This window comes from Neomonachus schauinslandi, chromosome 14 (assembly GCF_002201575.2).
Source record: "Neomonachus schauinslandi chromosome 14, ASM220157v2, whole genome shotgun sequence".
In the NCBI taxonomy this organism is placed as follows: domain Eukaryota; kingdom Metazoa; phylum Chordata; class Mammalia; order Carnivora; family Phocidae; genus Neomonachus; species Neomonachus schauinslandi.
The window spans coordinates 70,085,668-70,107,437 of NC_058416.1; the positions used below are offsets into that span (position 1 = coordinate 70,085,668).

Consider the following 21,770-nt stretch of genomic DNA (forward strand, 5'->3'; position numbering starts at 1 on the left):
ACCACCACGTTGCCTGGCAACAGCAGGGGCGGGGGCTGGCCTGTTCTCAGTGGCCTCTGGCTGTCGCTCTTGCCAGACATCTCTCCCCACTATTTGCAGGAGCTCCTGGGAGCTGCCCAACTCTGTGCACTCAGCCACCAGTCCATTCATTTACTCGCCCATTCACCAAAACATGTATCTAGCACCAACCTCTGTCAGAGGTGGCAGCTGGCACTCTGACCCCTCCTGGGTCTCCTCAGCTAGAGAACATTGCATGTGAGGACTGATCAGCCTCCCAGAGGATGTTAGAATAAAGCGCCAATCAGCACTCTGCCTGGAAGAAAGGGGTTAGGATGGGCCTGTAGCTGTAGTTGTCCCCTTTTTTGAAAAGGTATCTTTTCTCATGGTTAAAGTGGCAAATGCTCATAGGAAATTTGGAAAATCCCCAAAGGTAGAAAATTAAAATCACTATGAGAGATCATGCTATTCTTAGGATTTTGTATCCTGTTTATCTTCACTTACCATAGGCATTTTCTTTTCTTTCTTTTTTTTTTTAAGTAAACTGCCCCTGACGTGGGGTTCAAACTCACAACCCCACGATCAAGAGTCACATGCTCTACCAACTGAGCCAGCCAGGCGCCCCCATAGGCATTTTCCCATTTTGTTAAAGCATCTTCCCAAATGTGGCAGATTGCTTTTGAAAGGGTCTTTGGAAACAGAGGGTAATTTTTGGAAGAACTGACTTTCCTGCAAGGGACAGTGAAGGCAGGGGAGCAGCTCCACCCGTCTCAGGGTGAGGAGGGAGGAAGAAAGGAAAACAGGGTTGACTACCAATGACACTGCCTTTGACACACAAACAATCCAGGGGTGGCCCAGCCTTTTCACACTGTGCGGGAGGCCAGGAACGCCCGCTAAGTAAATGCAGCCACCTTAGTGCCCGCAACTTTCTGGAAGGGGCTACAGCCACCAAACAGCTCTGTGGCTAGTCCTCTCAGAACAACCTCCTTCTTCCCAGACATCCTCAAGTGTATCTGAGTATCTCTCTCTGTCACTTAATTTTATGAAAGAATAATACATTCGCATGGTTTAAAACTCAAAAGGTGTAAAATATATAATGAGGGACACCTGGCTGGCTCAGTCGGTAGAGCATGCAGCTCTTGATCTCTGGGTCATGAGTTCAAGCCCCACATTTGGCGTAGAGCTTACTTAAAATAAATAAAACAAATAATAATAATAATAAATATATATGTATATATAAAATGCAGTCTATCTCTTCCCTTCCCCAGTCCCATTCTCACACATCACCATTGTTGTTAGGGTTTTTTTGTGGAGCTTTCCAGAGATATGCATATAAATATAAGCAAATGTGCACATTACATATCACCCCCTCTGCCTTTTTTTTTTTTAAGATTTTACTTATTTTTATTTTTTGAAGATTTTATTTATTTATTTGACAGAGAGAGACACAGAGAGAGGGGGAACACAAGCAGGGGGAATGTGAGAGGGAGAAGCAGGCTTCCCATGGAGCAGGGAGCCCGATGTAGGGCTCGACCCCAGGACCCTGGGATCATGACCTGAGCCGAAGGCAGATGCTTAACGACTGAGCCACCCAGGCACCCCAAGATTTTATTTATTTTTAGAGAGGGAGAGCACAAGCATGGGGAGGGGCAGAGGGAGAGAGAGTCTCAAGGAGACTCCCTACTGGGCGCAGAGTCCGATGTGGGGCTCAACCCCACATTCCTGCGAACGTGACCTGAGCTGAAACCAAGAGTCAGATGCTTAACCGACTGAGCCACCCAGGCATCCACCCCCACCCCCTGCCTTTTAAATTAACTGCTGCATGAATACTCTATGTATTGTTTGTATTTTATTTAATTAAATAATTTATTTGTTAAACAACAGAAATTTATTTCTCATAGTTCTAGAGGCTGGGTGCATTTTATTTTTAAATTTAAAGTGTATCAGTACACAAAGCAACCTCAATCTTTGGTACGGCTAGATAGAATTCCATTGTACTGTGTTAGAATACCAGACCCCATAGATCGACCTTTAGATTTTTTTTCAGTTGTTTGCTATTACAGAAAAGTGTTACAAAGAAAAACTGTACATACATCATTTTGCACCTTTGCAAGTACATCTGAGAAATAGATTCCTAGAAGTGGAATCACAAGAACAGATGGTTTGTGCATTTTAAATTGTCATAGATCTCGCCAAATCACCCTCCATAGGGGTTGTTCCAATTTACCCTCCCACCAGCAGTGTATCCTGGCAACACCTGAATCAGTTTGGGCCAAACTGTCCCCTCTGTCTTTTTCTGGGTGTCATGCTGTGGGCCTAGAAAGCCTGCCTCTTTGGGCCTAGTTACCCTCTGCTGCGTGTGGGACTACACCAGCGTAGAAGTTGCCAGAATCCAGCCAGTCGATAGTGAAGTGTTCACAGAGTATCTGCTACAAATTCAGCAGCAGTCCTAGGCCCTGAGGCTGCAGTTCTGGCTGTGGGAGGTGTAAGACATTCAGAGGAAGAATCTGACCACAGAAGAGAGGCAGCTACATTTTAAGTTGTAAGGGTAACATACTCTGAGTGCTGCACACCTAGTTCCAGGAAGAAGTCATCACGTGGTGAGCATCACCAGGAAGCGTGCGGCTGGGACGGAGAGTTGGAATCTGAGTTGGGAAGGGGGTGGCTGTGAGGTTGCCGAGGTGAGAAGCAGGGTCGGCTGCTCCGTGCCAGCTATGGATGAACCAGAGAGAGGAGTTACAGTTTGATGTCACAGGAGGTAGGGAACTGCTGGCAGGTCTGAGCAAACAGAAAGAGCGACCTTGTTTGTTTCTCAAACCTCAGTGAGTTCTGAGTAGCCCTCTCATTGCTCTGTGAGAAGGAGCCTGTCTGGGCCTCGGTTTCCCAAGTGAAACGGGGATGTGGCTACAAGTCACTTCTCACGAGGCTCTTTCAGCCACAGCGGACCCAGTCTGGGGTGAGCTTGGGTGGTTCCGGGAGCAAATTGCTGTGGTGACAACTTGGGAGCAAGAAATGGGCCTTCCCCCTTCCCATGAGTTGCTGTTGATTTTCTGATGAAGTGTGGTCTTTATGAACTAATCCCACCTTCTCCCCATGCGCGCCTCCACAGACTAGCTTCCTTTTATGAAATCGCAATTCCTGAACTGGAGTCTGCAATGAAGAAGAGGAGGCTTGAAGATAGCAAGTGAGCAGGGGACAAAACTAAGTGCCTTGTCATGGGGGAGGGAGAGGCCCTGCCTTCCCCGGGCTTCAGCGTCCCCATCTCTTAAGAACGAGGTGGTGGCCCCATGGAGTGTCCCTGCCTAGCAGCCTCCCGGCCCCTGCATCCTAGCCTTTACCCCTCAGCTGTTGCTCCAAGCTCTTGTTAATCCGCTCGCCGGTTTCCCACCCACTGTTCTGTTTTTTGGGTTTTTTTAAGATTGTATTATTATTTATTTATTTGACAGAGAGAGACACAGCGAGAGAGGGAACACAAGCAGGGGGAGTGGGAGAGGGAGAAGCAGGCTTTCCGCTGAGCAGGGAGCCCAACGTGCGGCTCAATCCCAGGACCCTGGGATCATGACCCAAGCCGAAGGCAGACACCCAACAACTGATCCACCAAGGCGCACCTCACACCCACTGTTTAAACAAGAAGCGGCCCTGGAATCAGCTAGCCTCTCAGGGCCTGTAGCCTTTTTGCCAACTGCTGTATCCGCAGTGAATTGTGACGCTTTATCAGCCCTGGGGAGGGGCACCTGCAACTGTTGAGAATAAGCTCCCTCTGGGCCTTTTTATCTCCTAAATCTTGTTTTTTTTCCTCTCTCTCTCTGGCCTTCAAAGGCTGCTAGGTGACCTGTGGCAGAGGCTGTCCCATTCCAGGAAGAAGCTACTGGAGATTTTTCACATCCTCATAAACCAGATCTGCCTTCTCCCTGTCCTGGAAAGCAGGTGAGCCCTTGGGAGCAGCTGCCTGGGTGGAAGAACCCCTTCCCCAAGCCCAGCAGAGGCGTTCCCCTCACTTCATCTGCCCCCTTCCCTGTTGAGCAGAGATGGGAAAAAGAGACACATGCCTCTTTCCTGTAACTGGCCTGAGGCCTTGTAGAGGAGCAGGGCAGGGGAGGCAGGGTGGGGAGCTACAGATCATTTGCATCGAGTGAGCTCATCTTCCCTGGTGTCCTGTTCCAGCTGTGACAACATTCAGGGCTTCATTGAAGAGTTCCTTCAGATCTTCAGCTCCTTACTGCAGGAGAAGAGGTGAGTGTGGCTGAGCTGGGATCAGTCTGCACGAGGCCTTACATACTAGAGCCTCTCCCATATGCTCACCATGGTCTAAGGTTCTGGGATTTGTGGTTGGGCAGCAGCCCAGCGCCCCTGTTGCCCCAGCCTTGTCCCTTCCATCTGCTCTCTGCCCAGCAGGTTCCTCCGGGACTACGACACACTCTTCCCTGTGGCCGATGATGTCAGCTTGCTACAGCAGGCCTCCGCAGTCTTGTATCCTTCCACAGCCACTGGGACAGGACCTGCCCTGACCAGGTTGGAGATGGGCTGGTAGGACCCAGAGGAGCAGAGGGAGGTTTAGCTCCAGAACCCACGGGTCAGCCAGCTTTCCCCAGAGCGCCTGCCAAAGCCCCAGTCCCTGTTTCTGGAGGAGATGACTGACTACTCTGATCCTCAGAGCTGGGTGGGGTAGGAGTCCTGCGTTCTGTAGGTATTTCCTGAGTGTCTGGGCCTGTGTGACCAAAATGGACTCAGCCCTGCTCTCACAGACCTCATTGCAGGAGGGGAAACAGACAAGTAAACAAGCACGCTCAGGGTAAGGCTATGAGACAGAAGTGATTATCCAAGCTGAGAACAGCAGAAGAAAGTGGAGGAGGCCAAGCCCAGAGCTAAGTGTTCCCAGTGGATGGAGGACAGAGAGGCCCATCTGGGGAGCCCACAAGCATTTTGTGTAGATCAGGGGGGCAGGGGCTGGGGGACTGGGGGGCCAGGGTCTAGTGGGAGGAGGCTATGGCATGGCAGATGAGCTGGGGCTGAGCAGACCTGCACGGCCCTGGGATGACACTCACTGAGTTTGGACTCTGTCCTACTAGCACTGGGGTGTCATGGAAAGGTATGAAACCAGGAGTAACAGCGTCAGTTTTGTACTTTGGAAAAGCCCTGTCTGGCACAGGGAGGAGAACAGACTGGTCTGGGACCTCTTTGAGAGGCCCAGGGGCTGGTGAGGATGCTGTGGCTGGCATCCAGGCATGGCCAATGGGGGTGTGGATTAGAAGCGGAGGGACGGTGTCTAGGGCAACTCCCAGATGTCCGGCTTGGCAGTGCCCGGGGTGGTAGAGAGGGAGGAAGGACAGGGAGGAGGGCCTGTGGGCCATTTTGGAGGCTGGGCTAGGTTGCTCAGTCTCGCCTCAGGGATACCCTCCGGGCCCTCAGCCTTTGCAGGAAGCCCTCAGCTAGTTGGACAGGAAGCCTGGTGGCAGTACCCCCATCAGGCCCTCCTCCTGGGGGTCAGTACAGAGGAGGAGCTGCTGGCTTATCCAAATATCATGCCCAGGATGCCCCTGGCCCTGTCTTCATCCAGAGCTGCTTTCTGCTGAGTGGCAGGTAACTAGGTTTCAAGGCCACTGTGGTCGTGGTCTGGCCTATTTCCCCACGCAGCCCGGGTGCCCATCATGCCCACTGGGTACAACCCATATAGCCCCTAACACAAGTCATAGGGTCAGATGCCAGGGAGGGATTGAGAAATGATGCTGCCTCAGAGCGAGGGAGGCAGAAAAGGCCCTGGCACCCAAGAGACAGACTCCTTAACACATGTCACAGGGACGAGACACGGACTGCCTACATCCTCCAGGCGGTCGAGAGTGCGTGGGAAGGGGTGGACCGACGGAAAGCCACAGATGCTAAAGACCCACCGGTGGCCGAGGATCCTAATGGGGTCATTGTGTTGGCGGAGCCAGTCGGTGGACCATCCTCACATCCAGAAAACTCAGAGGAAGAGGAGGTGTGTGTTTGGAGTGGCGTTTTCCCCTGCTTCCCCTGCCCCTTGCGGGAAACCTCTCCCTTCTTGGTTTCTGCTCTCAGAGAAAAAGGTTTCTTTTGGAATGGACAGCCTCGAGCTGCCTTTAGAGAGTCCTGCAAGTCGCTTCAGCTGCCAGAACCTCAGTTTCTCTCCTATAAAATGAGGTGCTGGAGCTTTTTCCACATGAAATCTTTCCTGGAGCTCTCCTCTAAGCAGATCACCGTGGCGCTGCTTGGGCCGCAGCGGAGAGCAGCGCCTGGTCTCACTGCCTGGCCAGCCTGGATGCCCCGCCATGGGACTGCAGGGCTCCACTGAGCGAGTTTGGAAGCCCCTGATCTAGTACTTTCTCTCCAGGCTTTTCCAGAACTCGCCCAGTCTGCAGCTGTACCGACTGGCCCCTGAGCCCAGGACTCTTCCTTGCATGTTGGGAGGCAGCATGATGTAGGGATTAAGGCCACCCAGTCTCTGGGGTCAGACAGCTCAGGGGTGTACCCGGCTTCCTGCCACTCACCAGCTGTGTGGCCATCACTCCCCTCTAGCCTCTGTTCCCCATTTATAAGTGGGGACAATCACCATCCCTGCCTCCACAAGTTTGTTGGGATTCCCAGAGCAGTTGTGTGGAGGGCCCCGAGCCCAGCTGGCCCTCTGTGCTCTGTTAACAGATGCTACTTTCTTTCCTGTTAGACTTAGGCCCATGACTGCCACAGGGCCTTGGAAAATGACAGTCCTCTCCACCTTTCCCACTCTCTTCCCCATTTGGCTTCTTAGCTGAGACATGGATGATTTTTATTGTTGTTTGTTTGATTTGCGAATTTTCTTAAATGAAAAACCTAACAGAATTCAGTCACATTGAGGAGGATATGAACTGAATCCCCCTTCTTAAAAAGAATATAATCAGAGGGGAGCAGCTCCCCACAGTCCAAGGCTGGTGATTGCTGTTCTTCTCCAATGTCAGCCATCAACTTGTTAGAGCCGGATAAGAATGAGTAGAAGCCACAGCCATTTCTGGAGTGCCTGTTCTTCTCCGGGCACTGTGCTCGGTGCTTTGGGTGCATGATTCTCTCTGAGCCATCTGAAACAACCCCATGAAGTGGATGGTAGTATGCCTGTTTTGTATGGAAGAAGCTAGGGTTCAGAGAGGGAAAGTGCCCTGCCCAAAGTCACACAGCCAGAAGTAGCTCTCCCAGTAAGTCACAGAACCCCCCTTTTCCCGGGGGAGGAAATGAAGACTTAAGAGGCCTGAGTCACTTGGTTGAGATCCTCGGCCCAGGAGTGGCAGGCCAGGACTCATACCAGGTCCCCTGATTCCCTGTCCTGTGTGTGTCAGGGCCTATGGCCCTCTCACCCACCTGGCCCGGTCTTCCCTGCCTTTACTCCAGCTCTCTCTGCAGTGCATGGGGGCGGCGGCCGCCCTGGGCCCCCCCGTGTGTGGCGTGGAGCTGGACTCGCTCATCTCCCAAGTGAAGGACCTGCTGCCAGACCTCGGAGAGGGCTTCATCCTGGCCTGCCTGGAGCACTACACCTATAACCCGGAGCAGGTGATCAACAACATCCTGGAGGAGCGGCTGGCCCCGGCCCTCAGCCAGCTGGACCGCAGCCTAGACAGGTGGGAGAGACAGGTGGGAGGTGGCTCACGGCGCCCATGTGGTGTCAGGGCCCTGGCCGGAGGCACTCTGGGGGCCTTGTCCCAGGCCCCTTCTTAGCTCCTCTGCTTCCCGCTCCTGTGCCAGAACTCAGCCCTCTGTCTCTTCCCCATGGTAGCCTTCGCCAACCGTATAAATGAATGGCCGCCTTGGGAAAACATCAGAACTTGAGGCCCCCAGGAGGTCCTCACATGCCCCCTGCAGGGCGGAGAGTGTGCATAGCTGGATGGCTCTGCCACACCTTGCTGGAGGACCGATTGGAAACGTGGCATGTGACAGGGGTTGCTGAGCCTTTCAGAGCTCCCAAGTTTCCGGCCTGCCCCTGTCATTGTCACCCTTCCAGTACATTCCTGAGGGAGGACAGCCAGAGCTTCTCACTTTCCTCACACCTACCTTTCGGAGTTTGGCCCACTGCTTCTCTGAAGGCCCACGGGCCCGTGGGAATGGATGCACGAATGTGCATAAACAGATTGTGTTTATTGAATGAATGAACTTAGCTCTGTCTTTGGACAAGTTCCTTAGCCACTTTGTGCCCATTTTACGGAGGAGGGCACTGAGGCACAGAAAGGTTGAGTGATGTTAGCGACCCATCTCATCAGACTGTTTTGAGTGTTCGGTGAGGGAGGGAACTTTTAAGAAAATCTGTGTGAACGTCACGTGGGACCGAGGGGAGCTTTGCGTGAGGGATGGCTGTGTGCCCAGGGAGGGGCCAGACTGGGCAGGGTTTTAGATCGTGTCTCGTGTGGCTGTTGAAGGGGAGTGGAGGATCTGATGGATGTCACATGGGAGGGGCCAGTAGGGCACAGGTAGGCGTCAGCTAACCAATCCCCCTTAAATTGATTTCTGTGTCACCTCCCAGGCAGGTGAAGCCAGACCCGACACCCCTGCTGACGTCTCGTCACAATGTCTTCCAGAATGATGAGTTTGATGTGTTTAGCAGAGATTCAGTGGACCTGAGCCGGGTGCACAAGGGCAGGAGGTGAGTGCAGTAGGCTGTGGGGTGCCAGGCACCCCAACTCTGTAAGTGCAGTGAGAAAATCAAAAAAAAGGGCTCCGCCTTTATGGAAGTGGCCTGAGTTTCAGCTTAGGGTCCCTAGCAGTCCAGGGTCCCCCCCACCCAGCAGTCCAGGACCCGTGTGCTCCCAGCAGGCAGGGCCAGGTTCTCTAAGGGTTATACGTTAGGCTCTGACTCTGCACAGGGTGGTTTTTTAATGAATCCCCTTGTTGATAGCAAAAGGCCAGAGGAACCTAAGCTGTCCCCCTCTTCCCTTCTTGTATCTTCGGATGTGTCAACCATCAAATCTCTGGGCGATAGAGCTGAGCCGTACTTCCCAGAAGCCCCTCCTCCACATGATTTTCTCCATTCTGTGACAAAATGAGAAAATTAAGGACCTGTACTAAGTGAGCTTTTCAGAGGGTGAGCATATTCTATTTTAAGGTCTTTCTACTTATTTTTAGCTTATGTCCTTTCTACTTTTTTGGCATTGAAAAGTCCATTTATGATTTATTCATTCATTCAACAAATATTTGCCTGGTGCTCACGGCATACTAGGCCCTGGATTTATTAGGTGCTGGAGACGTAGTGGGCAGTAAAACAGACATGGCCCCTGGCCCTGTGGAGTTTGCACTAATCAGTTGGTCAAACAAGCCAAGGAACATTGCAGATCTAACAGGCACTATAAGGTGAAGGTGTGCAGACTTCCGAGCTTCTAGTAAGGGCTTTCATCTGGGCAGGAAGGCTCCTCTGAGGAAGTGACATGGGACCAACAGTGGAAGGATGAGGAAGGGTCAAAGGGCCAATTCTGCAAAGCGGGGGAGGGGGGAAGAGAGACTTTCCAGGCAGAGCAAACAACAGGGGCGGTGACCCCGAGGTCATGGGGAGCATGGTAAGGGTCCCATGAGCTGACACATTTCATGCTTTGGAAAGAGGACCTGACTTTGGAGTAGAGGCCCATTGGAGGGACCACGAGTCAGTAGTGATGATAGAGGCAAAGTATATAAATATATACAAAAAATATAAAAGGCAAAGTAAGACATTGACAACACTGTGCTCGCCCCCAGGGTTTCCCTAAATGGTATTGGTTCATGAAATCTGGAAATTTGGGAACTGCTGGACAATTACAGGCTTCCCTCTCTCTGCCTCATTATATATATGTATATATAAATACACACACACACACACGGAGACAGTGAGGTTCAGAGAGCAGCGGTGGGAGACCTGCCCCGTTCTTGTTATAGGAGCCCCAGTGGCAGAATTGTAAGCTGCTGCTTCAGAGAGGGCCCCGTGCTGCTCCCTCTCCCCAGGGCCATCGGCTGCTGGAAGCTTGGCTGGCCGAGGGCTCGGGGAGCAGACTCAGGGCAGCTATAAAGCCATCTGGCTGGCTGGACAGGAAGCAATTGTAAACTGCTTAGTCACACACATTGCAACATCCCCAGATCCTGGGCTAGAGATGTTATCCTGCATCCGTGGCCGCTGTTCCAGACCAGAATGACCCTCTGCAGCTCCTGCTATGGAGAAAGGGGAAGATGAGGAGGGCTGTGCCTTGCTCCTGGGGCACTCCAAGCTGCCAGGCAGAGACTGGGTGGCAAATGTTTACTGAACTCGTTGTGCTGGGTAGCCTGGGAGCTGGGTATTGCAAAGAGGCAAAGCCTCCATTTATGTGTTCATTATTTATTTATTCATTCAGCAAATATTTATTAAGTGATTTACTAGCTCCAGATCCTATGCTAGACACCAGGGAGACAAGGTGAGCAGGGCACCCGGGTCGTGCTCTCAAATGGCACAGAGACCGTGGGAAAGACTCAGACCATTAAACAAGTAGCAACAGAGTGGGAGAGGTGCTGGGGTGGGGCATACAGGGACCTCAGTGAGGACACCTGTCCTAATCTGTTCCTTGCACGACAGGGAGTTGCCAGGTAGGGCAGTCTAGGCTTGGTCAACCTGTGGTACAGCCTCATCATCAAGGACACATCTTTGCCATCTCTCGGAGCTAGTTCCTTCAAGCCACTGGGTGGCCGCAGCTGTTTCAGCCATGACCTCCAGCAGTGACAGTGCCAAGAGGGAGTCTGGACCAGATCTTCCTGTATCTCTCTTAGAGACCAGGAAGCCTTTCCCAGAAGTCTCCAGACTCTGCTCACATCTCAGTGGGGAGCTGGGTCACAGGGCCGAGGGCCAGGGCTCCAGAAGGGGGAAAGGTGGAAAGACCTGAACCAAATGAGGGTCTGTTAGGAGTGGGATGAAGTGGACGGTGGCTGTTGGGTAGATGCTGGGCACATGTGCTGCAGGTAATTGCTAGCCAAGTGAAGGAGGCAGTGTGTATAAGGTGGGGTCCCATAACTCCTTTGGACTGAACAGAGGCGCCCTGGAAGATTATGAGTGCTCTCCCTCAGAAAAGGGTCTATGGCCAAAAAAACATCTGTGCACTTGGCTTTTTGGAGAGACACAGAGCGCATTAGCACATTAAAGGTTCTGACAAGTCCTGCAGGAAAAAGAAACGGGATTCACTTTGTTGAGCTCAGCAGGTGCCAGGTTCACTTTTAGTCAACATCTTATTTCATCCGTGGGATGCAGAATTAAGACTTGGCAAGGATAAGAGGCTTACTTGTGATGGATCGCACAGCCCAGGAAGTACCTGAGCAGACTGGAGTCAGTAGACCTGTGTTCTGGCCCTGGCTCGGCTGGTAGAAGCTGGGTAACCTTGGGAAAGGCGCTCTGCCTCTTGGGACCTCCGTTTCCTCACCTGGAAAAGGAGGGATTTTTTGCCTCCTCAGGTCCTTTAGGAGTTCAGAGGTGGGAATCACCCCTCAAGGGCCAGTTTGAGTTGGGCTTTGAAGGATAGGCCGGAAGAAGTGAGGAGGGGAAAAAGTGGCTGGGCTTCAGGGGAACCCACGTGTTCCCTGGGCTCCCTGTCATCTTGTAGGAGGCTGAGGAAGCACCTGCTCCAAAGTCTCCAAGACCACTGTTGCCTGTGTTTCCAGACTTGACTGGACTTCTGGCCCTCAGATGGATCTTCTCCTGGCTGGCTTTGCCCCTGACTTTTCTTTTCCTTCTTGATTCTGAATGGGGTCATGGGCCCAAAGCTGCACCTCCCTGGATGGAATGCCCAGGGCACCAGGCTCCAATGTCCCTGCCTCTGTCCTCTCCAGGACCCTGGGTAGGTAGAGTTGGCAAGGCTTCTCCAGCCCTGCCAGGGAAGCGACATAACCAGAGGCCCACAGTGGGACCTTATGCATGAAAACCGGGGACCAGATGGACCAGGAGCTGTGGGGTGTGGCAGAAAGGACAGTGACACCTCTCATTCATCCTTGGACACCTGATTCAGCACAGGTCCTAGCACCTAGTAGGCCCTCCGGAAATGTGTGTGGAAAGAGGGGATGTGCTCCTTCTAGTGGCACCAAACACCTGGACAGGCTCGGGCCCCTTTCCCTTGCTCCCCGCCTCTTTCCTCTTCAGCCCCCCGCCTGGGGAAGAGAGCCAGGTAAGGGTTGGGGCCGCAGTCACTGGCCCCCTTTCCTGGCATGACATAAAATTTTCCTGTGGACCAAGAATTTTCCCTGGCCTAGATCCAATGCCCCCCAGCCCCCCAGAGGCTCCATTTCCTCTCCTCCCCCACCACTAGACCCCCTAAGCCAGAGGTCATCTTTCCTTTCTGTGTGTTCCCAGGACATGCTTACCTCCATTTAGCACATTTCACGTTAGCTGCCATTTGCCCGTGACCCTCACTAGACTGGGAGTTCCACGAGGCCAGATCCAGATCTTACTCTTTTTTGAATCTCTCCCGCAACCCTGCCTGGCACATAGTAGGCCCTTAGTAAAAACTGTTGAAGGAAGCCAAATCCTGACCTGCCCCAGCCTCCCCGGCAGACAGCCTGAGAGACTCAGGCCCCTTTCCCTCCCTGCATCAAAAACCAGTTAATAGAAGATTTTTATGGAAGCTATGTATGACTTTGTATCTCTTTTTCTTCTTCTTCTTTCTTCTTTCTTCTTCTTTTCCCCCCTACCCTTGATACATTCCAGAACACTGATTACACAGCTAAGCTGGATTTTCTTGCCTGGCATCTCATATTGATTTTCCCCTGCAGGGCTAGAAACTACATTCCACAGGCCTGTCCATGTGTCTGACAAGCCAAGTTTTTCTACAGATTTGCAAAGCCACAGTCAAGAGACCTGAGTCCCCACTGAGGTTGTGCTACAGTTCACTGATCCCAAGCACATCCCACTCCTTCCTTCCACCACACCCAAATTTCCTCACCTGTGATATATAACAGGAGTTGAACTTTTGGACTTTTTTCTTCCAGTGCAATCTGACATGGAAGATTGAACTGTAGAACAGATAGAAAGCCACCGTGATGAAACAGGGGTGGGAAAAAGAAGGCAGCTACCCCTGCTCACCCCTCAGCCCCCTGAGGTCCCCTGTGGCTCCCCTGAGCTCAGTAAGAGGGCCACATGTGGCCTTGTTCTTTCTTAAATTATTGTTTCTTTTTTAAAGATTTTATTTATTTTAGAGAGAGAGAGAGAGACAGCATGAGCAGGAGGGGCAGAGGGAGAGGGAGAGAGAGAATCTCAAGCAGACTCCATGCTGAGCATGGAGCCCGACGAGGGGCTCGATCCCAGGACCCTGAGATCATGACCTGAACCGAAACCAAGAGTCGGAGGCTTAACTGACTGCACCACCAAGGCACCCCTAAATTTTTGTTTTTTAAAAGGTTCAAATAATCCCAGGCCCTACCTAGGAGTAACCATTGTCATTTGGTGGGGGACTTACTAGCTCTGTCTGTGCATTGACATATGTAAATTATAATCGCTGTGCTCATAGGAACAGATAGTTTGTCTGGTTTGCTTTCTGCTTTTTATACAGTTGGGATCATATGTATACATTTTTCTGTAGCTTGCTTTTTTCCTCTGGAGTAAGTCTTAGAACTCTTTCTGCATCAGCACAAATAGATGAATGTCATTCTTGATAACAGCCACCCAGCGTTCTGTAATATAGATGTGGCATATCATTTGGCCATTTCACCCGTGATGGACACTAGCTGTTTTCCATTTTTCACTGTCACAAACAACGTTGAAAAGAAAATTCCCCATCAGACCTCTTTATGCACCTCGCCAGCCTTTCCCTAGGGTGGGCGCCTCTGAGCGGAATTTCCCGGCCGAAGGGTGGGCACGTTTTCCATGGCGGCAGCCCTTTGGGATGCCTTCCAGAGCGGCTGGACCCGGGCACACGGGGCACCTGCCCACACCCCTGCCCCCTCTCCCCAGTGCAGTTTGCGCCAGCCCGAGCCCATGGTGCCTTGGACCCTTGTGCTCACAGCCTTCAAAGCCTGATGGTTTCCTCTCTCTCTGCTGTCCCCGCCTGCCCACCGCCAGGAAGGAGGAGAACACACGGAGCCTGCTGAACGACAAGCGGGACGTGGTCGCGCAGCGGCAGCGCTATGAGCAGTACAGCGTGGTGGTGGAGGAGGTAAGGGCCCCAGGCCGCCGGGGTGGGGGACACTGGCCAGCCCCGGGCCCCTCGGCCCCACACTCCTGCTCTTGCAGGTGCCCCTGCAGCCTGGCGAGGGCCTGTCCTACCGAGGTGACGACTACGAGGACGAGTACGATGACACATACGATGGCAACCAGGTGGGCGCCAACGATGCCGACTCGGATGACGAGCTCATCAGCCGCAGGTGAGGCTGCAGGGCCCTAAGTGGGTGGAGTTCCGGGGGGCGCGGGGGTGGGGCACAGCGGGGCTCCCAAAGCCTCTTGTTTATACAGATGGGGAGGCTGAGGCCCTGATCCCGTGGGCAAGTCAGTGGTAGAGCCAGGGCCTAAGCTGAGCCCTTTTGACTCCTAGTCCAGTGCTCCTTCTACCCCCAGCCACCACCTTGGCCAGTTGGTCCAGCCCATCCTGAGTGGGGCAGCATCTATTTGGTTTCATACAGTCCTTTTAGATTGTTCTCCTTGACTGGAGAAAACTCTCTGCTGTGGAATCTTAGAGAGATTTCCCAGTGCAGATAAAAGCAGAGCTGCCCCAGCCCGCTCAGCCTCCCCTAAGCCCCTGCGTCAGACTCTGGTACCCTCAGAGAGTCTGGGGGCTGGAGCAAAGCTGGCTTGAAAAGCACTTTGGTTTTTTCCAGCTCCCTGAGCCCATCCCCATCCTGATGCCCCCTCCTCACCCAGCCCAATCCCCTCCTCCCTGAGGCTCCCTCTCCAGGTTTAGTCCAGTCTTTGATCTCACTTTCTCTCTAAACCCTTAGGCCCTTCACCATCCCTCAGGTGCTGAGAACCAAAGTGCCCGGAGAAGGGCAGGAAGAGGACGAGGAGGAGGAAGAGGAGGCTGAAGAAGAGGCTCCTAAGGTACCTCCTTGGCAGGTGGCAGATGAAGGGGAGGGTGCAATTCTGAAGGGCACATTGGGACCACTGCGCCCCTGCTTTCCCGCAGTTAGCTCTGAGGCAGCCCTAGCATCCCTGCCCGGGAAAAGAGGGGTTCTTTTGAGCCTAGGATGTCTGCTTGGAGAGTTGCTAGCTTACAACTCACCTCCACTACCCAGTGAGGGCTTAGGGGATGGATTAGAGGCCAAGCCTTTGAGCTGCTGGGTTCATTAGGCCCAGGAGCCTGGGCGCTGAGAGAAGGGCAGCTCTCGGCCACCATGCTCAGGATGGCAATTCTTTTTTTTTTTTTTTTTTTTAAGATTTTATTTATTTGATTTGTCAGAGAGAGTGAGAGAGCAAGACAGAGAAAGAGCTAGCACAGGCAGGAGGAGTGCTCAGCTCCTGCTGAGCAAGGAGCCCGATGCGGGACTCGATCCCAGGACCCATGACCTGAGCCAAAGGCAGACGCTTAACCAATTGCCACTGAGCCCCTCAGGCGTTCCAGGACGGCAATTCTGCAACTCAGAGATGTTAGAGCCCAAGGGCCCTTGGAGGTCATCTGGGCTGGTGGGTTTGAAAATTCTATTTTTTGGCAGCTGAACTTTTTCTTCAAAAGAAACCTCAACATATAAAACAGATAAGGGCGGTGTTGCTCAGGTTGAACGGAGTGGCATCTTGGGACTCCTGGAGCCCCTCGTGCCCTCCCACCAAGGTAACAAGCGGAATGTGTCCAGGCCAGGCTCCTGATGAAGAGGGGTAGCAGAAACTGATGGAGACCGTGGCTATTGGGGTAGAAGCACCCTGCCTGAGGGGCTTCTCAGCAGAAACGTAGGCCCAGAGCTTCCAGGGCTTTCTCTTCTACCCAGGCAAGGGATCAGCCCAGATTTTTCTATAAAATCTTCCAGTTTTCAAATGTTACCAGTTACACTTGTTTTGTTTGTGTTTTTTTAAGCAGTGCAGACCACTGACGCCTGTGTGTGATCCTTAAGTCACAGTACTCCCCACTGCTAGTCCAGTCTCCTTTGCTTATTGGCCAAAAAACGGTCTTCAAGAGTGGCTACTCCCAGAGCACATCGGTGGTGGCACTAGAGTGAGGACAGAGCAGCTCCCGGGGCAGCTCTCTTGGCCTTCAAGGCCCTGTGTGGCCTCTCACGGTGGCCATTCTGGCCTGTCCCCCATTTGTCATCTGTGCTCCAACTGTGGTCTACCTGCCCGACCATGCCTGTGCAGGACGCCTTAGTCCCTTTAGCTGCTTCTAAAGGAGAAGAGAGGCTTCTAATGAAAACCTTGGACCCAAGCAAGGGTGGCTCCATTCTAGGGCATCACCCTGCCACACTGTGGCTTTCCCCCACTCCTGGCCTGGAGGCATCAACAAGACTCAGTCAGGCGCAGCCTAACCACAGCTTAGGCAAATGGGACTGCTCGTGACTAGATTTTTTTTTTTCTCCCCTCCCCTCCACAGCCTGACCATTTTGTGCAGGACCCTGCAGTGCTGCGGGAGAAGGCAGAAGCCAGACGGATGGCCTTCCTCACCAGGAAGGGGTGAGCATTTTAAAGAGCTGTGCCTGGTGGAAGGGGACCCATCTGGGGAAGGCTCAGCCAACCACGTAGGAAGCCCACACATAAACCCCAAGCGCGTTACATGTGTTAATTTAACCCTCACGACAGCCCTATGAAGTAGCCACTTTATCATCATCCTCATTTTACAGAGGAAGAAATAGGCCCATCCCCATCCCCAAGCTCTCCTCTCCTCGTTGTGGGCTGTGGTCAGCCCACAGGTGGTTCTTCCCGCAGCTAGGCCACGGACCCATCTGGAGGCAGGGCTCAGAGAAGAGAGTTCACCAGACACAGGACCGGCCAGAGCCCCCCAGAGCCCTGCCCTTGCTGGGCTCCATTTCTTCTCCCACTGGAAGTGGGGACAGGGGTGTCCTGGGCCCTTGCCATGTGTCCTCTCCCCGGGACCTCTGAGAAAGGCAGTGGGCTCTTCCCATCCCCTGGGGTGGCTTGTTCCTCCCTCAGGTACCGGCACGACAGCTCGACGGTAGTGGCCGGCAGCCCCCGGGGCCACGGGCAGAGCCGTGAGACAACCCAGGAACGCAGGAAGAAGGAAGCCAACAAGGCGACGCGAGCCAACCACAACCGGAGAACCATGGCTGACCGCAAAAGAAGCAAAGGCATGATTCCATCCTGAGGCCGCCCTGTCAGGGCCAGCCGGGAGGCAGCAGCACCAGACCTGCCAGGCTGAGTTACCATAGCCTTGGGTCTCCTCACCAGTTGGCCTCCTGCCAGGGCCCCAAGTTCAACTCCACCCCTCAACAGCCTCAGCTTCGCAGCCCCTGAGAAGGCCGCCTCGTCGTCCACCAGCCAGCCGTGAGCACCTTCTTGCAGAACACACAGTGCCTTATCCCACAATGGAGGAACCCCTGGGGCCAGCGAGCAGGCAAAAGGGATGGGGACGGAGCCCCAAGGCAAGCCCCACAAACCTCATGCAGCAAGACACCACTTCTCTTGGTGGTTTCCTTCCTGGACGGCAGGAAACCTGTAAATTCCAAAACAAAAACAGAAAAGGCCTGCAAATAAAGTTTTTGACCCTTTCAAGCAATGATCCATGATGTACCCCTGGCCTGCTCCCCCTGTACCCCATTCTTCAGTGACAGCCACCATCGGGAGAGCGAGAGAGCAGGATGATCACCTGCTCTGCTCATCAGCCCTACGTGCTTGCCTCTCATTTTAACCCCTCCTGATGTTGCCCTGCTTTGCTGTGTGGCCCTGAGCACATTACTCCCTCCTCTGAACCTCTAGTCCCTGCTTGTAGAAGGAAGAGATGAGGTTGTGAGGCCCTCTGGTCCTTTCCGTGTTCTCGTTCAGTCCCTACAACCTCCACCCTAGGAGGTAGGGAGTATTTCCGGCCCTGTGGTGTAGGTGAGCCACTGAGAGCTGGAGGTGCCTGCCCAGGCTACAGGCAGGAAGTGGGAGAACAAGGATTTGACCCTCAGTCGGACCCCTGGCCTTTATAGCATCCTAGATGGCGGGGTCATTGCCATCTCACAGCGGACCTGAGGACACTTGTCCCATAGCAGAGCCAGTACCAGAGCTCGGCGCCTACTGGTTGCATGTACCCTCCATCAGATCCTGCAGAGTCAAGGAGTCGGAGACCAGAAGACACCAGTGAGGATGTCCCTACCAAGCCCCGTTGAAGGACTTGGGTCCAGTTCCTCAAAACCTCCTCCTGGGCATGGCCGGTTGGTTCAGCTGTGGCAGCAGCTGCCAGGCAGCCTGATTCCTGGGCCCCCGAGAATGTTGCTGATCAACAGAGGATCGGCCGTGGGGTGTTTGCTGGCCTGATCCTGCCCAGCCTGGCCTGGAGGCCATCCACGGGAGCCAGGGCCCCTGCCCAGCTGGACCTTGACAAATCACCCTAGATGCTTGTGTAATTTATTTGCATGTGGTTAGGATGAGCGTCTGGAGCAGCGAGCAGACAGGCCCTTGACGAATTGGTTTTGTTAGGTCAGCCACACAAGCGAAAATCAATAGCAATTCCTCTGAGTCACGCCAGTTCTCTTGGTGCATTTGAGATGCAGAGCAGATAGGAGAGTGGTGTCTTCTCCTCGAGCTGCTGAATTAGCTGAGATCGGGCTCGGGGTCAGCCACTCTGGCAGGCAGCAGGAAGACTCTGCTTCCTCCTCGAGGCATTTGCCAGGAACCATACAGGCGAGGGTCATTTCTTTTCTCTCTCCCTGAGCTCCTCAGACCCAGCTCTTGGCCCTGGAGCAAGGTGAGGTGAGTTAGGGGAGCTCTGGCCTTTACCTACCTTACCTGTTACTGTTCACACAGCCCCTCTCACCTTCATTCTGTCATACATGCCTCCTGACCGCTGGGAGCAGTGTTCAGGCCTCACCTTGGCATTCTGGTTTAAAGGATTGGAGAAGACAGCGATTTTTCAAACTTTCCAGAATGTACTGCCAGGTCAAACTTGATCTCCCTTGAGGAACTATGTTCTTCCTCATTTCAGATCTTGAGGGCACCCCTTCAAGGATGTTTGCAAACACCTCACTCAGGAGTCATCCAGAGCAGTGCTTTACCTTCACCTCTCAGGGCCTCAGTTTTCCCATCTGCAAAGTGGGTACGTTGGGCCAGGTGAATGGTTTCCACCTGGTGCCAATCCAATCCTCCGAGGAGGCCCCAAGGTTTAAGATGGGCAATGGCAGAAATGTTACAAGTGAAGTGGGTGGGAGCCCTGAACCCTGCTCACTTGATCACTGGGCCCCGCCACCCCACCACTGCTCCTAAGCAGGAATTTCTAAGTGCCTTCTCTGCACCCTATTAGAGAACACGACTATCACAGGCATTTCCCGGGAAGCTTTTATGACCCAGTACCTCCAAGAGGACTTAGGACTTTGAATGTCATTGTTTCTAGCTCATGAGTGGCAATGGTAGCAGACGGGTCTGTCTGAACAGTGCTACCGTGCCTCTGTGAGGTGGGGAGGGCAGGGCAGAGCCTGTCATGGATAAAATGGGACCCGGGAGCCCAGGGAGGCAAGTTAGCAGCAGAGCCTGGACGCAGGTCCTTTCTTAGCTCCAGGTGCACTCTGGAAAAGTAAGCAATTAGCAGGAAACTGCCTGTCCCTGTCACACCGGGAGCTTGGGCTAAATAATGCAGGGAGGGAGACCAACAAAACCACAAACAAAAGTCAACCCACCAAAAATGCAGGGGGTGGTTGTGGAGCCCCCTTCTTTAAAATGATGTCAGTGAACACTTGGTAGCAATGTGAGAAACGAAATATTGAAGAATCAGTTTGTTGTTCTTGTTGTTTTTTAAGAGAATAAATTGGATGGTAATGCTCCATGATTGTGAAAATATTTTTGAAAAATTTGCGTACAGACCAAGTCTGGAAAGGAATGTGCATAAACGAAAATGACAGTAAGACCGTGATATTTGTAATGAGAATTAAAGGCGCTTACCGAGTACTTCCATGGCCAGAGTTTCTGCTGGGTTCTTGGGTTATCTCGTCTAACTCTCACCAGGTAGGTACAGATGAGAAAACCAAGGTCAGAGAGGATAGGTGACCTGTCTAAGGTCACACATATACCACATGACCAAGGAGGGCTTCAGTCCCAGGATTGTCTCCTAAAGCCCACGCTCTTAACCCCTACACCACATGCCATTCCTTTTTTTTTCCCCCACATCCGCATCCTTGATACTACTGTTCTTAACAAAGAAAGAAGAAAATATAAGCCCAATAGCTATAGGACAGGAGGATGGGAAATCCCAGTTCATCAGACCAGGTTGATGGGACCCCACTTGTATGTATTGCACGAGTGGGGTATCGTCCCACAGATCTCAGATGCCTTGTTTTATTTCACTTTTTTTTCAGATTCGTTTGTCCTTTCCTCTGTGTGTCCAGTCTGCCATGAAGCCCACTGAATGATTCTTCATTTTTATGTCCAGTTCCTGTCCAGGGGAAGCAGAGAAAAGGCTGGGGGTAGAGCTCTCAGCTGAGATGGGGACCGCAGAGCCTGAGGAGCACGGAGGCCTGGGAGGGGGCCAAAGGGTCCAGGGTGAATATGGAAGAAGGGTGGGAAAGAGGATGGGAGTCCCAGAATTAGGACCACAGGCCAGGCCATGGCCCAGACATCTGTCCCGAACAGCAGCTCCCAGTATTTACTGCCTGTCCTCAGGGCTTGGGGCATGGACGGTCAGCCTGGTTGGGAGGACCAAGGGAGGAGACGCTAAATGCATCCACTCAGCACACGTTTACCAAGATCTACTAGGTGCCAGGCACTGCGTCAGGCATGTGTGAGAAAGATTGTCTCCCCTCCGCCCTCATGGAGTTCACAATCCAAGGTGGGATGTGGATATTAAGACATTTTGGGAAAGTGATTTAGTCACGGCTGTACTAAGCCCTAATAAACGAATGGAGAAATGAGCAGGCAAAGTGAACAGAAAGAAGCCAAGAGCAAAGAGACTTTCCAGAAGCAGAGGGTAGTGGGGCACCTGGGTGGCTCAGTCGGTTATGCGTCTGCCTTCGGCTCAGGTCATGATCCCAGGGTCCTGGGATGGAGCCCCGCATCGGGCTCCCTGCTCGGCGGGGAGCCTGCTTCTCCCTCTGCCTCTGCTCCCCCCACCCCACTACCTCTCGCTCTCTGTCTCTCTCTCTCAATTAAATAAATAAATAAATAACATCTTAAAAAAAAAGAAGCAGAGGGTAGTGGTCGCAGTGTCAGGCAGCAGCTGGGAGGTCAACCTAGCTAAGTCAGTGGGGCTCCCTGGGGCTCTGCCCACCTTGCCAGGAAGTGATGGGGAGATGTGGAAAGAATGGAAGGTGGGGAAGAGAAGGCAGGAGAGTGGGGCCCCCCTTCTGAGGAAGTTGGCATCAGAGAGGAGGAAGAGGGAGCTGAGAGGTGAGGAGGGAGCCTTGGAATCCAGACCATGTTGATGGGATGCCTAGAAGGAGCAGGGGAGGCACCAGGGCTCTAGAAGATCCACTTGGGGGAAGACTAGACCCCAGGAGGAGCTCCCCAGGTGAGCCTGATGTGCGGTCCTAGCTAACTAGATCTCTTGAGTGCTGGGGCAGGAGGAAGGGACCTTGACTATGGCCAGAGGCTGGTGTTGCAATTCTGCAGCCAGAAGCAAGGTAACCAATGCCCCGGGGGGTGGGGTTGGGGTGGGGTGGTATGTGTGTCTTAAAATGAGAATCAAATTCTGACTTCACACTGGAAATTCTCTCCCGACAATCGATAATCATCAAGAGAATTTTACGTAGCTGGCAGACCTCGGAGA

At 53.0% G+C, this 21,770-nt stretch overlaps 1 protein-coding gene across 4 annotated transcripts in view; it reads left to right on the forward strand.

The window, feature by feature from the left end:
- The window catches only part of ASCC2 (activating signal cointegrator 1 complex subunit 2), a 39,710-nt gene extending 19,768 nt beyond the window's left edge, over positions 1–19,942 (forward strand). For 2 of the 4 annotated variants that reach the window (XM_021703498.1, XM_021703500.1), the window contains 12 exons: positions 3,107–3,181; positions 3,817–3,924; positions 4,162–4,230; positions 4,393–4,467; positions 5,794–5,974; positions 7,384–7,598; positions 8,495–8,614; positions 14,003–14,096; positions 14,174–14,304; positions 14,875–14,974; positions 16,452–16,531; positions 17,009–19,942. In XM_021703498.1, coding sequence (XP_021559173.1) covers positions 3,107–3,181; positions 3,817–3,924; positions 4,162–4,230; positions 4,393–4,467; positions 5,794–5,974; positions 7,384–7,598; positions 8,495–8,614; positions 14,003–14,096; positions 14,174–14,304; positions 14,875–14,974; positions 16,452–16,531; positions 17,009–17,180 — 1,420 coding nt within the window. In that variant the 3' untranslated portion in view covers positions 17,181–19,942. Of the gene's footprint in view, positions 1–3,106; positions 3,182–3,816; positions 3,925–4,161; positions 4,231–4,392; positions 4,525–5,793; positions 5,975–7,371; positions 7,599–8,494; positions 8,615–14,002; positions 14,097–14,173; positions 14,305–14,874; positions 14,975–16,451; positions 16,532–17,008 lie in introns of all 4 variants that reach the window. The other 2 variants (XM_044920944.1, XM_021703497.1) reach the window with 2 other exon arrangements.
- Positions 19,943–21,770: the final 1,828 nt, after the last annotated feature.